Source organism: Eretmochelys imbricata, chromosome 8, assembly GCF_965152235.1.
Source record: "Eretmochelys imbricata isolate rEreImb1 chromosome 8, rEreImb1.hap1, whole genome shotgun sequence".
Classification (NCBI taxonomy): Eukaryota; Metazoa; Chordata; order Testudines; family Cheloniidae; genus Eretmochelys; species Eretmochelys imbricata.
In genome coordinates, this window is record NC_135579.1 from 18,101,721 (window position 1) to 18,123,338 (window position 21,618).

A 21,618-nucleotide genomic window follows, 5' to 3' on the forward strand; every position below is an offset into this window, starting at 1 on the left:
TTTTGACACCCGATTAAAGGGAGATCTATCTCCCTTCTTTGCCTCCAGCAAAACTGCAGTAACCTACAAAGGACTGTATTAATAATACTTTTAGTACTAAGAGAGTTTTCCTCCAAGGATCTCAAAGTGCTTTTCAAAAGGAGGGTGAGTATCATTAGTCTCATGTTTAGGAGATGGGGAAACAGAATCACAGAGAGACTAAATGAGCCGCTTAGGTCACACTGTGAGTTGTTGGAGAAAGAATCCATTTCCTTCCACTTCCAGTTTCATGCTCTATTCACGGCACTGTGCTTCCTCCCTTAAATGTGTTCCTATTCCCCTATAGCCTTTTCAGTTGCAGTGATTTTGCCACTGCTGCTTTGCTAAGGAATTGCATGCAAAATGCTTTGCATTAGGATTCCAGATCCCTGTGCCCAGAGAGGGAGGTCATCAACTGTGCCATACTTCAGAGCAGGCCCTAGATCATTGAACCACAAAATATGGCTGCACTGTGGAAATTTGCAGCTGAGGCGGTTAGGTGTTATATCACGGTTTAACATACACAGCCTTGCAGGATTATTAGAGAGCCTTTGCTGTAAGACACAAATGCATTTTATTTCTAAAAATAAAGTATTTTACATTGGCAGGAGGGGGAAGTATCATGAGTCAAGCTTTCTGGCTGGGAATTTTTAAACTAGGGTATCTTTAGCTGTAGGAGCAATGTTTATTTCATAGATCTGGGTCGTAGCTCTCCTCTTCAGCTCTCGGGCCACTTGGCAAACAGCAAAAGGCCAGCAGCAATGAACTGCCATCCAGTCTTCACACAGGGTTCCCTGGGGAAAGCAGGAAGATCATTTCACACAAATGGAATGATCGTGAAGCAGCTTTTCTGCCTCGCTATGTGTTTCCTATTCTAATCACCCTATAGTAAGAATGAGTTGCTGGGCCTGATCCGGACCTAAATCAACAAGTTACTCTGGATGTACGCTGGGGTAAATGAGATCTGATTTGGGCCCAGTGTCTAACAGGATCTTTTCTAATCTGTTGGCCTACAGAAGATTTAGGATCTGTCTACACTGCAAGCAGTGTACCATTTTAATCTAGCTAGCTCAGGTACTGGATAGCAGTGAAGCCACAGCAACATAGACTTCAAAGGCTAGCTGCCCGGATAATTGCTGAGGGTCCTGGGCGGGCTTGTACAGCCCGTATTGAAGCCCATGCTGCTGCAGCTTCGCTGCTGCCAGTACCCAAGCTAGCTAGATTGAAGCTAACTTGGCTCCGTCTACATGAGCTGCAGTTACACCCCCTGCATTGCAATGCGGACATAACCTTAGGCTCTGACCTTGCACGGTGCTGAGTGCCCATGACTCCCATTAACGCCAATGAGATTTGAGGACACTCAGTACCTCATAAGCCCTTAAAGTGTCTCTCCGCATGGTTTGAACAATGTTCTTTGTTCCCTGCCTATCCTGATTACATAGCAATGAATATTTTACAGCATCAGCTCTGGGCTATGTAAATTTACAGCAACAAAAACAACAATCCCCACCCACCTACCCCCACAGTTCTGTTCTTCCAAAGTACTTTAAAAAACATGACTAGTTGCTTGGAATGGGCATTCTATCATAAATCAAATGCTGCCTTTGCTTCCCTGCAAAGAGAAAGGGCATTCTTGAGGTTTAATGTATTAGTTCTGCTTTAAAAATGCAAAATGCATCTGAACAACAGATTTTCAGATCACAAAAGAGTTTGGCTAGAGGACCCTGTTCAAACCCTAGCTGAAAATAAGGGAGGAGGAAGGCTAGCGAGGTGCTGAGCTCCTTGTTCTCAGGATCAGGCCCCAAGTGAATTTTTTACATTTGCAGAATTTCTACATCATCAATATTCAGTGGCACACTCCAGCACACTAATCCCATTTGACCACGTCTACAGATATTAAACTCGTTCTGCAGTCTCTCTTTTGGGAACAGGAGGAACATGCCTCTTAGCATTATGTAAGCTGCACAAAACAGCCTTCCCCACCACACACACAAAGACTTACTCGTATCTTGTATTTCTCTCTGGCGCCGACTCTCAACGCTAAGGTGGAACCTGGCAGCAATGGGAAACACAGGCACTCCTCATAGTGCCTTGCAAGGTTGCATTCTAGACATGGACTGCACAAGGCACCACAGACACCTGCCAGTAACCACAATCACAGTCACAGGAGTGCCGTAGGTTCACACTTAACAAGAGGTAAACAGCACTTTGCAAATAACCTGGAACATTCATTTCATTCTAATAGCCTTGTCCTCTTGGGGATAAGAGCGTTTTAAACGGGACTTCACAGAATTCTAGCGAACCCTACACTAGAAGGGAGGTGGTGGCTTTCCAATGGCTTCTTTCTGTGGGCAACTCACATGCGTCCCATCTCCTCTTCCCAATCCCCTCGTGCTTAGTTCTCAACATGTAGCTTTCTGCAGAACACCAGGTACAGTTTCATAAGTCACAGTTTGATAATCACTACACTACTTGGCCCAGCAAGTCATTTTTGGTTCGAATGTCTATGGATCTATGAACTATGCTATCTTCAACCAACCATTGCTAACAGGATGCTGCTATGGTTTTACTGATCAGCGTGGATAGGGGTTTTAATCTTTGAGCTAAAATAATCAATGCAGGTATACAATGGATCACCCACCCCCATAAAAGCAGTCTATAGAACACTTTTCTAACACTAAAGGCCTTTTTATACTACTGTTCCAACCACAGCAGAAGATACAGCTCCCCTGTAGTGCAAGTGAGCCCTAAATCTCCAAAAGAGGGATGAACTGACAGCAAAGCTTAAAATGCATTGTATTCAAAATATCTTTCCAGACAGCACTGAATCCCATTTGGCTTCATTTGTTTTTCCTTTTTAAAATTCTTGAAAAAAGTAAATTCAACAGCATTGTTATCACACAGTTTCATGCAATTCATTGAAATGTCTTTTGTTCTCAAATCAGGAGTAAAAGCACCTAGGATAGCGTTTGTCTATAGCAGAACGATAGCACAAGTGCCCACTGCAGGGAATCATTCATTTAATTTCTTTGGTGACTATAGATACAGTATTTTTCGATAAAATATACTAGTTCCTGTTCTGTTAAGTGTGGTCGATGGCCCCCTTTTTTGGAAATCTTCACATTAATCTCAGTGGAAGCCTGAATCTGTAATTACTTTAAATATTATGCTCTGAAGATGACAAAAGCTGAAAGAAATAGTCCAGCCACAGCCCTCAACTCACCTCATCTGGGAGCAGGGTACTGGCTAAGACAACAAAGTCAATGTAAATGATCCCACGTGACACAGCAGGAGAAACTAAACAGAGTTCTTCCTCCAGAAGGGTATTTTCACCAGTGGCTGAGAGCAAAACTTGAAAGCCAAAAATGAATCCCCAGTTCTATCTTCAGCTGAGTAGTGATGTCAACCAAGTCTTGCAACCCATTTCTAAGGCCCAAGCAACCCACCCAGAAATTGGAATTAAAAAGCCCTGCCCCCCTCAGTGTAGAACTCCACTGATTTTAGTAGAGTTGACAGGTGTAAATGAGGGCATAGTTTGACCTCATACCTGCATCCAAAGCTCAGCTGAGCTACCTTCAGACAAACAAGTCAAAGCAGTAGCAGGTTTCTGAGAACATGCATATCAGCTGTATTGTTCCAGCTGCTCCACTGTGAATTTAAGTTCATTGATCTATTGAACAATTGCAAACACATTCATATGCCTGTTTGTTCCATCAACTGGCATTATAAATACTTTTTCCATAAAATAAGCCGCCCTGGCCTTTAGAGTTGTGTTCAGAATAAAATTCAGAGCACTAGTTCACAGTGAGCAATATGAAGCACCTTGTGCCTTTGAATTTGGCTTTGCTCCAGATTGTATTCTTACTGCAAATTAATAGCGAGGATTTGCTACTGTTGACATATTATGAAAGAAAGCTAAAAGGACAAAAGAAAACAGAAGAAAATAATAAGCGAGAGAAAATAAAGACAAGAAAACCTGAAGTGCTATTAAGGAAATAAAATATCAAAAGAAACAAAGGAAAAACATTGCTATTAGTTGTTTACCTTCTGTTTAAAGGATTCAAAATTTCTGCAACAATTTTTTTCTTTTTTTTTTTTTTTTTTTAAGTTAAGGCAAAGAAACAATTTCTTTTTAAAGATCAGAGGGAAAATGATGCATGTTTAGGATTCCATGGTGTGTCAGACTAAGACACAGAAGGCAGGTTCATTGCCTTTTTTAATTTTTAGCAACTGCTTATACACAAAAGAGTTTGTTTTTTTTAAAAAAGCCGTGTTTACAAATATAATAGCTCTCTCAGTCAGGGATGGCAGGAAGCCATTGATTAATGGCACCTAGTTAGTGCTTGTTAGGGTTCCCTCCCCACTCTGAACTCTAGGGTACAGACGTGGGGACCCTCATGAGAGACCCCCTAAGCTTATTTCTACCAGCTTAGGTTAAAAACTCCCCAAGGCACAAATTCTCCCTTGTACCTTGGATTAGGTAACGCTGCCACCACCAAGTGATTTAGACAAACTCAGGGAAAGGACCGCTTGGAGTTCCTACTTCCCCCTAATATCCCCCCAAGTCCCCACACCCCCTTTCCTGGGGAGGCTTGAGAATAAACAAGATGAGCACAGACCAACCTTGGGATTTTTAGGACACTAAAAAAAACCCCAATCAGATTCTAAAAGAAACAGAACTTTATTATAAGGGAAAAAGGTAAAAGAAGGACCTCTGTAAAATTAGAATGGAAGATAATCTTACAGGGTAATCAGATTCAAAAACACAGAGGATTTCCCTCTGGCCCAAACTTTAAAGTTACAAAAAGAAAACCAGGAATACACCTTCCTCTCAGCACAGAGAAAAATGCAAGCCAAAACAAATATAAGCTAACGCATTCCCTTGCTAGTACTTACTAATTCTAATGGAGTCGGATTGCTTGATCTGTATCTGGCAAGCACCCAGAACACACACAGACCAAAACCTTCTTCTGCCCCACCCCAGATTTGTAAATATCTTGTCCCCTTATTGGTCCTTTTGGTCAGGTGCCAGCCAGGTTACCTGAGCTTCTTAACCCTTTACAGGTAAAAGGATTTTGTGCCTCTGGCCAGGAGCGATTTTATAGTACTGTATCCAGGAAGGTTGTTACCCTTCCCTTTATATTTATGACAGTGCTATAAGCCATGGGGATAATGCAAACTCTCACTTTAACACAGGAGGGGAGGATGACAGGAGAACTACTAGTTGGCCAAATCCTTTTTGATGCTGAGCATCCCTGACTCCAGCCGACTTCCATGGATGATGATGGTACTGAACACTATTCAGGGATCTACCCCAACTACATTTAAATTTTCCCGTATGACGGCTAATAACACTGACATTATGAGCGGCTGTAGCAAAAGGAGTTCATTTGGCAGCCAAGATTTAACATAGCAGTAGTAGAGTGGGGCTTATGTGTTCTATTCCTCGCTTAACATAATTTATGACCAAATTAAGTAAGGGAGTAAAGAGAGTATATTTCCTTAAATGTCTTCCACCCACCGCATGCAAACCCATAGGCACACCCACATTACAACTCTGGGTTATCCTACCATTTTCTGGTTGGTTGGAAGGGGACTCAAGTCCAAAGAAAATGGAAAGTTGAAAATAATGAATTTTCACTTTTATGTTATTTAATTAAACTGAAATAAGGGAGGAGGTGGAACGGGGCTGTATTTCTGGCTTTAGCGCTTATCATTTCAACCCCTCGGTGGCATCAGGAACTCCAAGTGCTATATGTGGATATGCCACCATGTAAGTAAATTTATTCTCTCTAATTGAAAAGAATTGGCAGAATTAAGGCTAGTTTAATTTTGGGCAAGTTCAAGGATTGGTTTTCAAATAGAAATTAATACCTTCTGATCCTCCTAAATGAAGACATCAAAGCCCTTGATAGACATACAGGAACTTAGTCTAACATGAGGCAAAGATATCATCCCCACTTTGCAAATGGGGAAGCTGAGGGACAGAGAAGGTAAGCGACTTGCCGGAGTTTACGATCATGATACACCATGTCTTTGGAAGAGCCAGGAGAAGAACTCATGATTCCCAAGTGCTACGCCTTAACGACTCAACAGTCCCTGCTTCCTTCCTTCACACAATTAAACTAGCTTTTCAGCTCTGGAGAATAGCCCTTTTTCAATTCGTTTGGTTTTTTAAATCAAATTCTGTCTAATTTAGGTACTTGTCTGGCCCTGATCACCGGAGTATCTGAGCACCTCACAGTTTGTAACATATTTATCCTCCCAATGAATGGCAGTGCTATTATCCCCATTTTACAGATGGAGATCTGAGGCACAAAAGGTATGTCTACACAGCAACTGGGAGAGCTGCTCCCAGCTGCAGTGCAGACATACCCAGGGAGGCTAAGGATATGTCTACACTGCGACCCACAGCACGAAGTCTCAGAGCCCAGGACAATTGACTTAGGCTTATGGGACTCAAGCTAAGGTGCTCAAAATAGCGGTGTAGATGTTCAGGCTCAGGCTGGAGCCTAGGCTCTAAAACCTGGTGTGGGAGGAAGGTCTCAGAGCCCTGGCTCCAGCTCAAACATTTACACTTTTATTTTTAGCCCCACAACCTGAGCCAGAGTCTATTGACCCAAGGCTCCGAGATTCAGTGCCCTGGGTTTTTTTTTTTGCAGCACAGACATACACTGACTAGCTCAGTATCACACAGGAACGGAGTGGGGGAAAGCTGGGACTTGAACTCAAGTTTCTGGCTAGCGCCTTAACCACTAGACCATCCTTCCTCTCTGAACTTCTGTTCAAAATGTGTTTAACACACAAGCAATCCAGTAACATGCATCTCTCACAGTACATACGCTAACTTACAAAATGGGGCATTCTAGTCATCAGATGGAATATCATGCCTTCCTATTGGTGAGAGTAACTGCTCTTAAAATGATAACTTTCAGAATCAATTCTCCTTTGACAAGGATTGTTCTCAATATTCTAGAAACTATCTTCAAGAACTGATCAAATATTTAAACCTATTTTGCAACTATGGAAGAAAAGTAGATGGGGGGGTGTCTTGTTCGGGGGTCTTTTGATACTGAGTGCGTTGGCACCAGAAACTACAAACTACTTCCACAAACAATATGGCTATAAGCAACTCACTAATGCACAAGAGCAAACTGATTTGGCTGGACATATCTAGTCTTTCAGAACCATCTTCCCTGGTTCTCTCAAGTACTAATGTGGTTTAATTCAGCCCGCAGGGCAGGAAAATAGAGCCCATTTAGCTCAAACCTGCTACAGGACACCCCTCCCTCTCTTCTTTCTGGCAAAGGAAGCAGCAGCCATTCAAATTAGGAACCATTCCAAATGCAGGGTAGTTGTGGTAACCACTGTCACAAGTACAATTAGCGTAGAGATCTCACTTTGATCCCATCATTCGCTCACACTATAAATCACCATGCAATATGATAGGATGGGTATTCCCTGTTCAGAAAAAGCACAGATCTCGCAAATGCAAGTCAGCAATGGAGTTCATTAGCAGGGCTGTATAGAGGAAGCTTGCAGGATACACCACATAAACCAAAGGGGAGGGTGTGTGCAAAAGATTCTTTGTAACTATTTGCAAAATCCTTAATGAGTTCCTGCATTACATGGGCTAATACTTTGTTCTGTTAGCCACTAATTTACATGGAGCACAAGAAAGAAACAGAAACATGGAACAACTAAGGCCTCTGTGACTGGCCTTCTGTAGCTTTCAGCTCCTGAATTGGACTCAGGAGAATTGGTCTATTCCTGACTTTACCACTGATTCACTGCGTTAGCTTCAGTAAGATTTAATCTTTCAATGCCTCAGTTTCTCCACTGACAAAATGGGACAATAAAATACACCCAACCTTTAGAATCCATGAAAGAGGTTTCCACAAGCATTATTTGTTTTTATGATTTGACTATTGATTATTGGGAGTCTCAGTTATACTAATTTCATTACCCCTAAACGAGCCATAATGGATGGTCTGATCTTCAATCTCCAGTGTCTGGTAGCTGCTCTATAAAAATCTTTTGTTTTCCTCCCCGTATTACTTGAATTCATCCCCAAAGGAGGAATTAAAGCAATGATAAAACACTGCAAACTCTTACAAACACTCTTGTCACTGCAGATACCAAAGAGACCAGTGGTCCAGTCTCCTCCGGTCCGTATGACTGTTGTGACGGTGGACGTGCCGACCCCATGAGTCGGCTGAGTTGTCACGGGCTCTGTTGTCTTTTTGTTCCTGATTGAAAAAAAAGCAATAAAATAAAAAAGGGAGGCTGGGCTTTTACCACCGAGGTTGCTCATAAATGAAGCTATCCTGAGTTTGACAGAAAAAAAAGTGGATTTCATTATTTTAGTGCTACCAATTTGCTTTATGGCTATCCCCTTTTGCAGTTGAGTTTCTCTCTGCTTCTGTTGCTGCTGCTCTCTAGCCACTCAGAGTGTGGCAGAAAATATAGCTGATCACCAGTGCCCTTCAGTCTCTAGCAAACAAAGAAATGATCAGAAACCAAGTACTTCAAGTGCAAATACACAATATCCATGCAGGTTTCAGCATCCACCGGTCAAATCACTGCGATTTACCTCTTTAATGTTAACGCTTGAAATCTGTTCCTAGCACGGACCTTTCATCCGTATGATGAATGTATCAATTCATTCATCATTTCACCAAAGGGGGTTTTCAAGGGCTGAGTTACTGGTACTGATTTTTTGCTGAGTGGAACGATTTCATTTGCGTGCTGAAATGTATCATTCTTTCCTTTTTGGACGTAGCATGAAACTTGGCTTCTGAGCCGAACCCAACTTCTTTCCAAAGTAGCATTGTGAGCAACTCTTCTGGTGGAACATCTAAGGCTGCATTCTATGCTGCATCTTCCAAGAGGTGCAGCCCGGCAGACGCCCCCAAGGGGGGCAGGGGATGCTAAGGTACCTTTAATCCCCCTTTGTACCACCCAGACTGTGCCTGCAGCCAGTGATGCAAGCCCCGAGTTATGACAGCATCCTCACAGTTATCTGCAGGGATCTTTGCGGCTCAGAATGGTAGAAGTACTCAGTGCTACAGCCACTTCCCTTCCTTTTGCCAACACCCTGGTCTCCCCCATGCCACGTTCCCAGCCCTGCTTCTTACACCAGGGAGGATGGACTACAGGGAGAGAAATCAGATCTCATGCTTCAGAGATTCAGCCAATTGCCTGCAGGGTCAGGAAGGAATTTTTTCTCTGATACACAATTGGCCAGATGTGTTCTAGGGTTGTTGAATGTTTTTATTATTAATATTATATTATTATTATTATTTATTTTTTGCCTTCTTCTGAAGGCCCAGAGACTGGCCGCAGCTGGAGCCAGGATGACAAACGGGGAGGACCAGTGCTCTCAGGTGGCACAGAGAATCCTCTTTTTTAGATGCCTAGCTAGTGTGTCTTGCTGATATGCTCAGGGTCATACAGATCATCAGATTTGGAATCAGGAAGGAGTTTCCCCCCATGACAGTCTGGCTGGGACCTTGAGGAAGTTTTGTCTCTCTCTCCAGCAAGGGTTGTAGATCATCTGGGCACGTCTTACCTAATCTATTTCCTGACATTGCAAGGGCCTCAAACAATGGTACCTCGGTCTCTCATGTTCTCTGCCTATGGCACACAATGGTTTAGTTTGCTGAGGAATGAAATGCTTTTGTCTAACGAAAATCACTAGGCTCAATCTCAATGCATCAAATCATCGAAATGTAAGGCTAGAATGGACCCGAAGAGGTCATCAAAGCCCAGCTCCAGTGCTGAGGCAGGGCCAAGTAAACCTAGACCACCCCTGACAGGTGTTTATCCAACCTGTTCTGAAAAACTTCCAATGACGGGGATTCCACAGCATCCCTTGGAAGCCTAGTCCAGAGTTTAGCTACCCTTATAGTTAGAATGTTTTTCCTAATATCTACCCTAAATCTCCCTTGCTAAAGATTATGCCCATTACTTATTTTCAGTGGACCTGGAGAAGTGACCACTGTCCTCCTTATAACAGCCATTAACGTATCTGAAGACTGTTAGCTGGTCTCGCCTCAGTCTTCATTTCTCAAGACTAAACAGGCCCAGTTTTTTTAACCTTTCCTCATAGGTGGGGTTTTCTAAACCTTTTATCATTTTTGTTGCTCTCCTCTTTCCTAAAGTGTAGTGCCCAGAATTGGACACAGGACTCCAGCTGAGGCCTCACCAGTGCCCAGTAGAGTGGGACAATTACCTCCCATGTCTTACATAAAAACACTCCCCAGAATATTAGCCTTTATATAAGGGTATCTGGGTGAAAATTCATAGACTGTGTTAAACAGGTGGTCAGACTAGATGATCTATAATGGTCCCTTCTGGACTTAAACTCTATGAAATCAATGAAACTAGGACCACGTAAACTGGCATTATTAAGCACCTCCAGCATTGGGGGAATTTGCTGCAGGGCTTAGGTGGCACCTTTACAGCCCAGCCTACATGGCATGGTAGCAGCAAAAACAGAGGCCAGAGTGGGAACCAGAATCTGGCTCCCAGGTTTATTTCATACAAATGGAGTGTCAGACCAGAGTGGTTCAATCCCCATTTAAAAACCAAAAGTTGGCAGCAACACACTTGCATGGATTTTTTTTAATTATTAAAATGCTCCACATAGCAATTAATTTTCCCTAGGTTCAATAATATTGTTACATTTGTTTTGAAATTGAAACTGCAAGAAACTTAATAGAAAGGGATTGAGAGGTTGACTAGTTTCTCTGGACTTCTGGTGAGGTAACGCTGCTTTTTCCTGAACGGCTTTTTTTTTTATGCTTCTTGCGGCAATGCTACCTCAATAAATCACAACAGTTAAATCTCCACTATAGTATCCTGTGGGAATTATTTTTTCCACCCCCTTTCTCCAGCAGTGGAAGAACACAGCAGTCTCTATGCTGTGCTAAATCAGGGAAGCGGTTCTGCTATTAAACTATATAACTCAGGAGGGAGCCTGTATCAATCCTCAGCATTTCTTAATGTTATTCTTTGTGAGAACACACAACAATCCGCTGATAATTTGGTCAATATTTTGACCATATGGGACAATGCACACTTAAATTAGAAATGGCAGCAAGGTCTCGTTGACATGGACCTAAGAGCCAAGAACTCCTGGGGCCCAGCCACCCTCTTCCACAGAAAGTCCCACAGGAAGGCGTCCTGTGGCAAGCCAAACACTGTAGAAATCAGGGGTCTGCTGGAGAATTAGATTCAGGTGCATGGAGGCCCTGTGCCTCCACACTGGATTTGGGATCCACTCCTTCCATGTTGCCAGGTACTCTTGTACCTTGGGTCAGTATAGAGGGGCTCTGGTTCATGAAGTAATATAGATGTTGGCTAGATCAGTGCTTGAGTCATGAATTCTCTGCAGAGTTGCTGGAGCGAGGCCTGCGGGTTGTAGGGCTCTCTCAGCCTCATTCCCAGCCCCATGGAAGCATGAGGAAGGCGCTGTGGAGACAATTAACACACACATGCATACAAGGGGGTAGATCGTCTCCATGTGGGCCAAGGAAGGCCAGTCCAGGCCCTGAGCTGTAATCCCAGTTTTGCACTGATGCTTCTCAGGCAAGACTCAACCGCAGTGTATCATGCCATCATTTCCTATGCTATAAAATGGGGATAATGCTTATCTATCCCACACAGGCAATTTGAGAGTTGGTCAGTATTAACGCAGAGCCATGTGAAAGTGCAAAGCACTACATAAAAATTAAAAATGAGTATTTGCAAGTGTGCTCACTCATGGCGGTTTCCTAAAGGGGATTCTTTTCCTACTCAGCAGCTGATTTGTGTGTCTCATTAACATTTAGTTGATGATTTCAGCTTGTTCCTAATCTCAGTGGAGAATAAATCCAGCAAAGGTCAAACTATCTTGCTAACCCAATAAGACACTACTGAAATATATCCAGGTGTGGTTTAATCAAAATTTGGATTCTGGGTGCTTTTTTGGTGCCCCATGCTGTCAATGGTTCTCTCTTCATTGGCCGTGGAGGCCTAAAAGGACCAATCAGCTTCTCAGCTGAAAGCCACATGGGACTGAATAACAAGGAAACCTCTCTAAGACTTGTGCCAGACTGAATCCTGTGCAGAGCACTATACAGCAGCAAGCACATTTCTCATCACCTGTAAAATATATTTTTCTTTTTACACACAGTTTATTTATAATGCCAACTGCGAGGTGAAAGGCAGGCACCTTATTTTATTTCTTACCGTAGAGCAGAAAGAAAAAAGGTCCCATCTTCAGGTGTTATTAGGGAGAGGAGAAGCGGCGCTTGGATCTCAGGCAGTGGGGCCGCCTCAGTCACACTGAAGCAGCGACTTCCCAAGCAGTTCATTTGGGGTTGAGGGGAAGGAGAGAGAAAAATTCTCCTTCTCTGTTGAATTCGGAAGTGCCTCAAGGTTGTTCACAGCTGAATGCTGATGACATCATTGCATGCTCAGGCCTGAGGTCACAATGGGGTCCCAACAGCTGAAACAACCCCCAGATTAGAAAGTGAAACCGCCTCCTCCCCCAGAAATTACACTTACACACACACACACACACACGTCTTTACGTGAAATTTGAAGATAGGCCTTCTGCCTCTAAACTTTAGTCTTTTAGTCTAAAGCATGTCTGTTGTGGATGGGAGAGTCCTTTAAAATGATGAATGACTGGAGATACAGACCTGAAGTTTAAAGTGATGGAAAATAATCCAGACCCCCTTGATTAAGAACTGCTAATCAGTGCCCATGTATGTTTTTGCCACAGATGTGATTCAATGGCGAGTGGGCCTATAGCTCCAGCTAAGAAGAGTATAATGGTATAAATATCAAATCCAGTAGTATACCACCTTTCCCACAGCCTTTCCCACTAGTACTACTAACAGTTATAGTATACAACTAATGATATATTATTTCACAGTGTTTGAAGAAATCTCTCAACAATTTACCAAAAGCAATGCGAGAAGACAGTTGCTAAGGGTATGTCTACACTTAAAACACTGCATCTGTGCCACTGTAGCACTTCAGTAAAGATGCTACCTACGCCAACAGGAGGGTTTCTCCAAGAGGTGGCAGCTAGGTCAATGGGCAAATTCTCCCATAGACCTACCGCTGTCTACACCAGGGCTTAGGTTGGTTTAACTGCATGCTCAGGGGTGTGGATTTTTCACACCCTTAAGCAACATAGTTATACTTCCCTAATTTCAAAGTGTAGACCAGGACTAAGGCTGGAGGAGGGAGAAAAAGTGGGGGAAGGGGCAAAGAAAAAGCTACAGTTTAATGCTGGCTGACCGCTCTGAAAACAGAATATTCTACCAAATCAAGTTTGAAGGACAGAGATAAACCAGGCACAGGAGGAATTAAGTGCAAACAGATTTAATGCCTATGTAAGGCAGCTAGGAGTTCGTGCTCATGATTTTGTTTAAGCTATTCCCTGTTAAAGCTTGCCTAACCCCCATTCTCCCTGTAAGGCAAAGTCATCCCAAAGTTTTGCGAATAAAACGGGGAAATCTAACACATTAACAAATCCCTTTATCTTGTCACTAACTTTTATCAGACATAAATTGGCCAAAGTATTCACATTACAGGCCCACAGTTCACATAGGAAGGGTTGGTTTCTTGCGTCCATTAGAGAAGGCCTCCCACACTGCCCCCGGTTATGTCAATTTAGTTTTTGGCAGGACCCATGTAAAAGATTGTTGATATTGGAGTTTTCCTTGAATCTTATAAGATGGGCACCTGATGGGGGGAATCAAGCCACATTTGTGTCATTTTGAAGAGGACTACAGCAAAAGAGGAAATCTATTTTCAGTTTTGAGTTTATTTTTAGATTGCTGAAATCTATGCACAATTTGGCATTTCATCCAATCTGTGATGGCTTTAAGTAATGCAGCCATAATAATTTGCATGTTTATAGCACTTTTCAGGGGATCTCAAAGTTTTAGAAACATTAATGAAGCCTCACAAAACTCCTGAGAGAAAGGAAGGTATTTTAATACTATTGATAAAGATAGGGAAACTGAGGCACAGAGGAATTAAGGAAATTTGCCCAAGGCCACATAGCAAGTAAGTAGCAGAGCCTTGATCGTTATTCTGCTCTATACCACTGGACAACACTATACATTAGCATGAGCAAAAAATTGCTCATCAATGTTTTTTAAAAGCAATTCCCTGTTAAAGCTTACCTAACCAAACTTTTTCCAGTAAGGCTATGAAGAAGGCACAGAGTTTTGCTACTAACATGGAGAATCTAATACTAACAAATCTCTTTATATAGTCATTAGTTTTTATCAGACAGAAATTGCACACATAGCTTCATAACAGTGACATCTCCTGGAAACAAACAAACAAAACAAGTCTAGGAAGAATAATCAGTTTAGTTTGTCTGGACTGCAGGAACCTTGAGCAAACGTGAAGCATATTTGTCTTCGTTTTTTGCTTCACAATGAAAAGTACAAGATTTTCCTCCTAGAGGCCTTCTTTAAAAAGCAAATCAAAAGATTATTTCAATGTGCAATATCAGTCTAAAATCTTTTTTGTTCTTGCAATAAGCTTTAATACAAACACAAGCTGTTAAATGACGAGGGTCAAGAAGCAACCTTTGCTGTTAGAAGGTTTTGGATCAAATCCAGTCTGCCCTGCTTATCTGGTTGTCAGTCCACACTGCTTCAGGATTATTTATTTATTTGCTTGCTTGGTTTCCAATTTCTGAAGCCAGCCAGGGTGATTCTAGACAAGGAAAGCATCTGTTTAAGAAAACTTTTTTGATCATCTCCATTCTACACTCTAGCCTGAAACTCAGCTGGGCTTTTTGGGGGTTGTTGCCTATAACATCTGTAGTTATTTGCAGCAGCACCCATTCGTTACTTCCACCTGGATATCCTCCAGAGCTGGTGGAAAGGTTTTAGGCCTTATTCCAAAGGAGGAGACTTGTAATGTAACAACAACCTATAGGAACAGCACAGAAGGGTCAGCTTTAGTATATCACCCCATTCCTGGGGTAGCACCTAAACCTTTAGCATTCTGACTTGAAGTTGGTGTCAGTGTTATGAACTGGGACCATGGGGGCACATCTGGAAATACTTAATTGTGCTTCATTCCTTCTCTGTTCATTAAAATCTCAATTTTCAGTATCAGACCCAAAGCTGCTTAAGGAAAGTCAAACAAGTTGTGACATTCAGAGCCCTGACAATCTGCTATAAACTATTTGCTATAAATAGGTAAGAAAAAATAATTCTGAGTCTAAAAAAGTGATTTTATCCGACAATTGAGCCTGAAAAACCTGAAGAGTAGGAGGAAGCATTAACATCCTACAAAGGTTCTCCTAAAGCGGGATGTATTCACAGAGACATCGGAGAGGAGAATGGGTGTATGGAGATCTTTTGAAAAAGATCCAGTGTCAGAGGTAACTCCTGCAAAACACCAAATTGGTTGTGATGTGCAAAGTCTGTTTATTCAAGAGCCCTTTTCATAGACTCAGAAGAATTCTTTGAAATGTATAAAAAGCCCATTGCAGTGTTCAATATACACCTGTGTGAAATTAGGAAGCCATGAATTAAAGACTGTATTTCATGAGGATAATGAATGTAAAGCAAAGACTGTAACCTGACAATGCAAGGTGTACTGAGTCTGTGGCCTGCATTGTGCAGGAGGTCGGACTAGATGATCATAATGGTCCCTTCTGACCTTAATATCTATGAATCTATGAGTCTTGAGCTAACAGAAGCAGCAAAGAGCACAATGGCAATCAAGACTTAACACCTTGAGCTGACCAAGACATTCATTATAAATGGGGGGTGGGGGGAAAAAATGATCATTGCTAACACATGGAGACAGGGGCTATTAATGGAAGCTCACAGAGGGACTGACATGATGCTAGGGCATGACAAAAAGAGGATGAAATCATGCACTGTCGGTCTGAGTAGATGTCATGAAAGTTTTTCCTGCTTGATTGTAACTAAATAGCCAGACCTAGTTAGTCATGTTTACTGCATTGTTTGTCTAACTATAGGTTATAGGTGATGCTGGAGATTAGCACAGTGAGACATTTATGAGAGAAGGCAACTGAGAAGGCAGGCAGAATAAAAGCAAAGTGAGAGCCTGAGCTATTGAGGGTGCGAGAAGTGGGTTTCATGTCTCAGCCGCATAAGGCCCAACGTAATCTCACTTGTCAACTAGATCTGTTTTCATTGTCCTTGGCTTCCTCACCATTTGTTATTCCCAATCTTTTTACCTTTTAAGGCTCCTTATCTCGTTTCCCTCACTCTCTGGTTTGTACTACTCTCTCTGCCAGCAGCACTCTGCTATATATACTGCCCTAAGCCACCAAACGTTGAAAAAACAGGTAGAGAGGTAGGAGACCAGGAGAGGAGAGGATCTCAAACTCAGTGAGGTCACAATGTCAAGAAGAGGAAAAGTGATAGTGTCAAAAGCAGCAGAGAAGATTGAGGAGGATGGGGATGGTGTAGACAACCTCAGATTTGCTGATGAAGGGGTCATTGGACCTTATTCAGTCAGTTTACATATGTATTTACATACCTGTGCCTACAATATACAGCACATACTTATTACTACTTTGATCCTACCCACTTTTATGAACACACCTATTTCTTTTTCCTGAGTATAACTCCATCAAAAGCATGGAGTCTTCTGAGTATTTATTTCCTTGGTTGGCCAAAAAAATCCGAGTCTTATTGTCAGTGTTTTATATACTTACACAAACATAGGGGGTTTGGTATGCAAGTCTCGCTGGATATTTATAACTTTGTGCCCTGGTTGCTGTAATTCCCTCTCCAGCATATATAAGCTTCAGAGCAGGTTCCTACTGCTGTGATGGCAAGCATTCAGCAGGCACTGTAATTGCACAGTTAAAATAGTTCATTTTCTTACTGACAAGCCCTAGTTAAAGAGGCGTTAGGAGGCAGCCTGGTTTCCTGAAGAGAAACAAATCAAAGCACAAAGAAAAAGATGAGAGAAGGACCAGTGTCTTTCACCCTCAGCTAGGGTGACCAAATAGACAGTGAGAAAAATCGGGACGGGGGTGGAGCGTAATAGGCGCCCATATAAGAAAAAAGCCCCAAATATTAGGACTGTCCCTATAAAAATCGGGACATCTGGTCACCCTACCCTCAATCCCCTTTTCCACATTGGTTAATAAGTTATTGAAAAAGATGGCGGCTGCCACTCTGCCCAGGTTTTTGGACAGGATATTGGAAAGGAAATAGAAATGGCTTGGATTATTATTTATTTTAAAATACTTCAGATTTTTTCTATGTGAGTTCTTGAAGACCTCTGGCACAGCAGCAGTAAAGCCCACATTTCTTCACATGCTCGCTCATGTCCGGAAGAATGGTGCCAAGTACAGCCGAGTGACGTTTCTCAGCCATTTTCTGTTGCAAAAAAATGAAAAATTTGGGTCAACCTTTCGTGAATTCCTGTCGATTGTGCCAAACTGATTTGGCTGAAAGAGCCTTTAAACAATTTGAAGGGGATTGGGGGGGGGGGGGGCGGGAAATCAGAACATCTTGTTTCAACCTCTTTGAAACAAAAACAATTTGATTTTTCAATTAAAAATGGGTTGGGGTTTTTTAAAGTAAAAAAATGCTCGACGTTGAAATGAAACATTTTGTTGTGGATCGAACAAAACATTTCTTTTGACCCAAAACAAAGGTTTTCTTCAACTTTTCACTAAAAATTTTTCATTTTGGATCAACCTGAAATGAATTTTTTTCAGAACTGCCAGAGAACCCCAAAAAAACGCTCAATTATTTGCACAGCTCTAGTTCTGAGCAGTTGACCCTGGCTACCTCCACTTGGAAACCATCTGATCTTCATACCATGAGGGATTTTCCAAGATAAGATTTACAACACAGAGACTGGGACATGGAGATGAACATAGAATCTAGGGTAGCTTTGACCAGTCTCGCTGACTGAGGTTCTAGAGGCTCTTTGGCTTGTGACCTTACAAGTTGGATTCATTCCCCCCTGCTGACTTGTAAAGAGGGGAGCTATAGAATTCATCTATGATAGCTGAGATCATTAGTTACTCCCCGCTGCTACATCAGCTGGTGATAAATGGAGGGAAAAAATAGACCCATTCTAAAACAATGGTATTGGCTCCCGGGTTCAGTGCAAGGCTTTGCCCCATAAAGCCTAGTACAGCTGAAGTAGAGCCTCTCTCCTTGAATTCTGCAGTGGTAGCCAGCTTCAAGTTAACAATCCCTGCGGGCCAGGCATGCTCAGTGGGTAGCCCTCAGCTATGGAACTTATTTCCTGCTGTGGTGTGAGGGTGAATCTTTAGGGATCAATACAAGGCCCATTTCTCAAACATTTGCTTGGTGGGGCTTGGAAGGATTAGTGGCAAAGGAACGTTTGTTTATATTGGTTGAGGTTTTTTTGGTATATTGCTTTAGTTCTCTCTACAGAGGCAAATAATGTACGGCTAATTTCATTTGTAAATGCACACTGCCATGGTGAGAGGGGACATCATGTACATTAAAAATACACATCATAAGATGGGACAATGAACCAGGAGACAAGGAAAAAAAAACGACGTGGCAATATTTAACTCTCATGATGATTGTCTTAGATTAATACACTATTCCCTTTATTTTCACCCCCATTATAAATTTGATCTTCCTTTGGTAACATGCTAAGACAAGTGCAGTATCAGAAGTTGTGAAACTCAGTCAAAGACTGATTGTATAGAACAAACTATCCCATCTCTGCCTGCCACCAGTGACCTTGATTTAAATACAAATCTGCACAGGCAAATTGTGTATGTGTAAGATTTCTAAAGCAGTTTGTGTTGATCCTCAAGTCTAACATAGACCCTTCTCTCTAGATGAGCTGAACATACTTTATAGTACTGTTGGTGCCTTATGTTAGAACAGCTCATTTTTAAAAAACAATTTGGTATTCCTGGATTACCAAAAGCCAGGATTGTTCAAACTGAAACTGTTTAGGAAAAGGACACTTCATCTCTCCACTTAAAAACAGTTCTATAAACAATTTTAAGAACAGAATAAAGTGCAAGGCCTTAACTAACAGCATCTTGCTTGAGGTACATCTTAATTCTTAGTATCAATACTTACCTATTATATTTTATATTCACTGAGGAAACTTCCATGTATGCTTTCGTTGAGGGGTCCTCACTATGCAATTCCTTCTGAGCTACAGGTCCATATAAAAATCCATTGCACTGTGCTTAAAGCTCCACCCCAATCTTTGAAAGAGTCATCAGACAATGAAAGTAAATGCAATTTTTCCGCTTTCTATTATTTTTATCAATCTATCCATAAGAGATCTGATCACCTTCTATGTACAGAAATCAGTATCTAGCAGATAAGAATAATACCATGTAAAGATTTGTCGAATACCAAAAAGCTGAGGAGCTCTTGAAAAAGGTAAAATTTGCTGTCTCAGCATTTGGGAAAATTATTTCTTTCAAGAAAAGCCAAGGGGAAGGCAGAAAATGTTTATTATACCTATATTTAAAAGATTTTGGGGCCGTGCAACAAAAGATTTCTTTTAAGAAATGACAGTTATCTTGGTCCATTACAGATGTTTTCAAAGCCACTCCGGAGTTTTAAAATATCATATTAACCCAGGATCAAGCTGGTGTAGTCCACAATTTAATGAATTAGATAGACAATTGTGTCGCCGATATCCGCTGTCAGCCCGTTCTCGGTTATGCAAACCCGTTTCTCAGCCAGGTCTAGGTGGAAGACAGCTTGCTCTAAAATGGGAGTTTTCTCTGCATCTTCTTTTCCAAGTACAGGAACACGACGGGGGCCCAGCACAGGATCATCAAATCGCATTAGTTTTACTTTAGAGAGCTCTACAAAAGAGTTGACAATTCTCACGTCACAGGAGTCTATACCCAGGTTAGTGTTTCACCCAAACTAACCAGAATGGAGGTCTTTAATTAATAATGGGCCCTTCTGAGGCACCTTTCTTCAAAGAAATGCACAACACTTTATAAACACCAATCAAGCCTCAACAGCCATATGAGATATGTACTGTGACCATTTTACCAATGGGCACAGAGGTTATACAACTTGGTCACAAAGTAAGTTGCTAGCAGAACTGGCAACAGAACCCAGGAGACCCGATTCCTAAAACTCAGCACTGAATGACATTAGCTGCTTTTTCAGCAGCTATTACAGACCACAAACAATACTTCGCATCTCAAGAGCTTTACTAATGAGCCCAGAAACTAATTGTCGAATAAAGCTCTCTCCCACCACTAGCATTCATCAGATAGAAACTCCTCAGGTACTTGCTTAACAGTGATATCTCCTAGAAACAACAAAGATCTGGAAGAATCATTGATGTGCTCTCTCAATTGTTTTCATTCATTTCAAACAGCTGCAGAACTCTAGTTAACAATGTGTATGAGTCCAAAACGTATTTTCTTTTCTATTTGTACTTTGCCATGCACATTACCTTGCACTTCTTCCTCGGAGAATTTTTTTTTTAAATACTGTTTCCCTGTGCATCAATATAAAATGGTCTCTTTGTTCTTGAGATACTACAAATGCAAGCTGTTAAATCACATGGGAACAGAAGAAGCCTTGGTGTTACAAGCCTGTAGACCAAGTCCAGTTTTCCCTCCATATCTGGTTGCCAGTCTGCACTGCTTGAGGTTTCCTTGTCTGGCTCTGGAATTAGCAAAGTCTCCAGGCAAAGGAAAGCTGCTGTCCCTTTAAGAAAACTGTCAACATAGGAGCCTGAAATGTAACATTTTTCCACCGATGTGTTTGATGGCCACAGTATTCTCCAGTAAGTAAGTCAGTAAGGAGAAACTAGGAATTGCTAAACAAATCAATTTATCACCGTAAACTGGAGAAATACTTGTTTTAAGTGAAAATTAAAAGGAAAAAGTAATCTCTAAAAAAATGCTGCCCAAATGACCTCTGAAATTATGCTACTTACAAAGCACTTTTTATTGTCAAGGCACTATAAAAATATTAATTAAAATCAACCCTTACAGCACCAGTGGGAATAGCTATTATCCCCATTGTACAGATAGCCTCTCTGTACCTCAAATATGCTAAGGAATTTGCTCAAGGACATACACTAAGTCAATGGCAGAGTCGGTAGGAGAACATAGGGTTTCCTTTCCTCCATTCCATTTATGCATCCGGTCCCTCTAACACTTACAATGGGGGGATGCTATATTGCAACATAAGGCAGGAGTCAAACAAAAGTCGTAAGGCTATATATGTGAAAAGCAAAGAATCAAGAACAGACACTTGAATCACATGAATATCAGCAGCAACCTTGGAAGTCTCCAAGAGAAAGTTTGTGAAGGTTACTTTGGAGATAATTTCTCTAAACAGGAAACCACACAAGCACAGCACAATGGGAATTCGAGATGGGCATAGAGTCGGTGGGTTTTTTGGATTTGTTTAACACACATTTTAACTTTACCATGACCCACTTTTTCATTGTTGAAAACCACCCTGAGCTGCTACAGGAGGTTGCAGCACCTACATATTCCCTCTTGATGTTTATGTGACACAGCTACCTCTTAAGCTCTTCTAAGGGGGGTGGAACAGAACAGTTTACCTGCAGAATCTGGCTCCTAGATGA

The 21,618-nt window shown here is 41.7% G+C and overlaps 2 protein-coding genes across 3 annotated transcripts in view; both read right to left on the reverse strand.

Annotated features, from left to right (window-relative positions):
* Nucleotides 1-629: 629 nt before the first annotated feature.
* On the reverse strand, nt 630-14,287 carry PLAC8L1 (PLAC8 like 1). The gene is made up of 5 exons (XM_077823745.1): nt 14,208-14,287; nt 12,253-12,511; nt 8,134-8,267; nt 2,021-2,157; nt 630-812 (listed from the first exon to the last, which is right to left on the reverse strand). Exons 2-5 carry the CDS (start codon nt 12,375-12,377, stop codon nt 669-671), a joined length of 540 nt encoding a protein of 179 aa, XP_077679871.1. The 5' UTR covers nt 12,378-12,511; nt 14,208-14,287; the 3' UTR covers nt 630-668.
* Nucleotides 14,288-14,626: 339 nt separating this feature from the next.
* The window catches only part of LARS1 (leucyl-tRNA synthetase 1), a 55,730-nt gene continuing 48,738 nt past the window's right edge, over nt 14,627-21,618 (reverse strand). The window contains exons 32-33 of one of the 2 annotated variants that reach the window (XR_013346824.1): nt 16,739-17,411; nt 14,627-14,751 (exon numbers count right to left, since the gene is read on the reverse strand). Coding sequence is in view for 1 of the 2 variants with exons in the window: in XM_077823744.1 (XP_077679870.1) it covers nt 19,656-19,861 (206 nt within the window). In the remaining variant the exon portion in view is untranslated. Of the gene's footprint in view, nt 14,752-16,738; nt 17,412-19,283; nt 19,862-21,618 lie in introns of those variants that run through there. The other variant, XM_077823744.1, reaches the window with a different exon arrangement.

What these genes read in the sequence shown, in the direction of transcription:
- PLAC8L1 (XM_077823745.1), bottom strand. Translation starts at nt 12,377, where the DNA reads ATGAACTGCTTGGGAAGTCGCTGCTTCAGTGTGACTGAGGCGGCCCCA. An exon ending in CTGCAGTGACAAGAGTGTTT is followed by an intron (nt 2,158 to 8,133) that starts GTAAGAGTTTGC and finishes GGTTACTGGCAG; the next exon opens with GTGTCTGTGGTGCCTTGTGC. An exon ending in GAGAGAAATACAAGATACGA is followed by an intron (nt 813 to 2,020) that starts GTAAGTCTTTGT and finishes TGCTTTCCCCAG; the next exon opens with GGAACCCTGTGTGAAGACTG.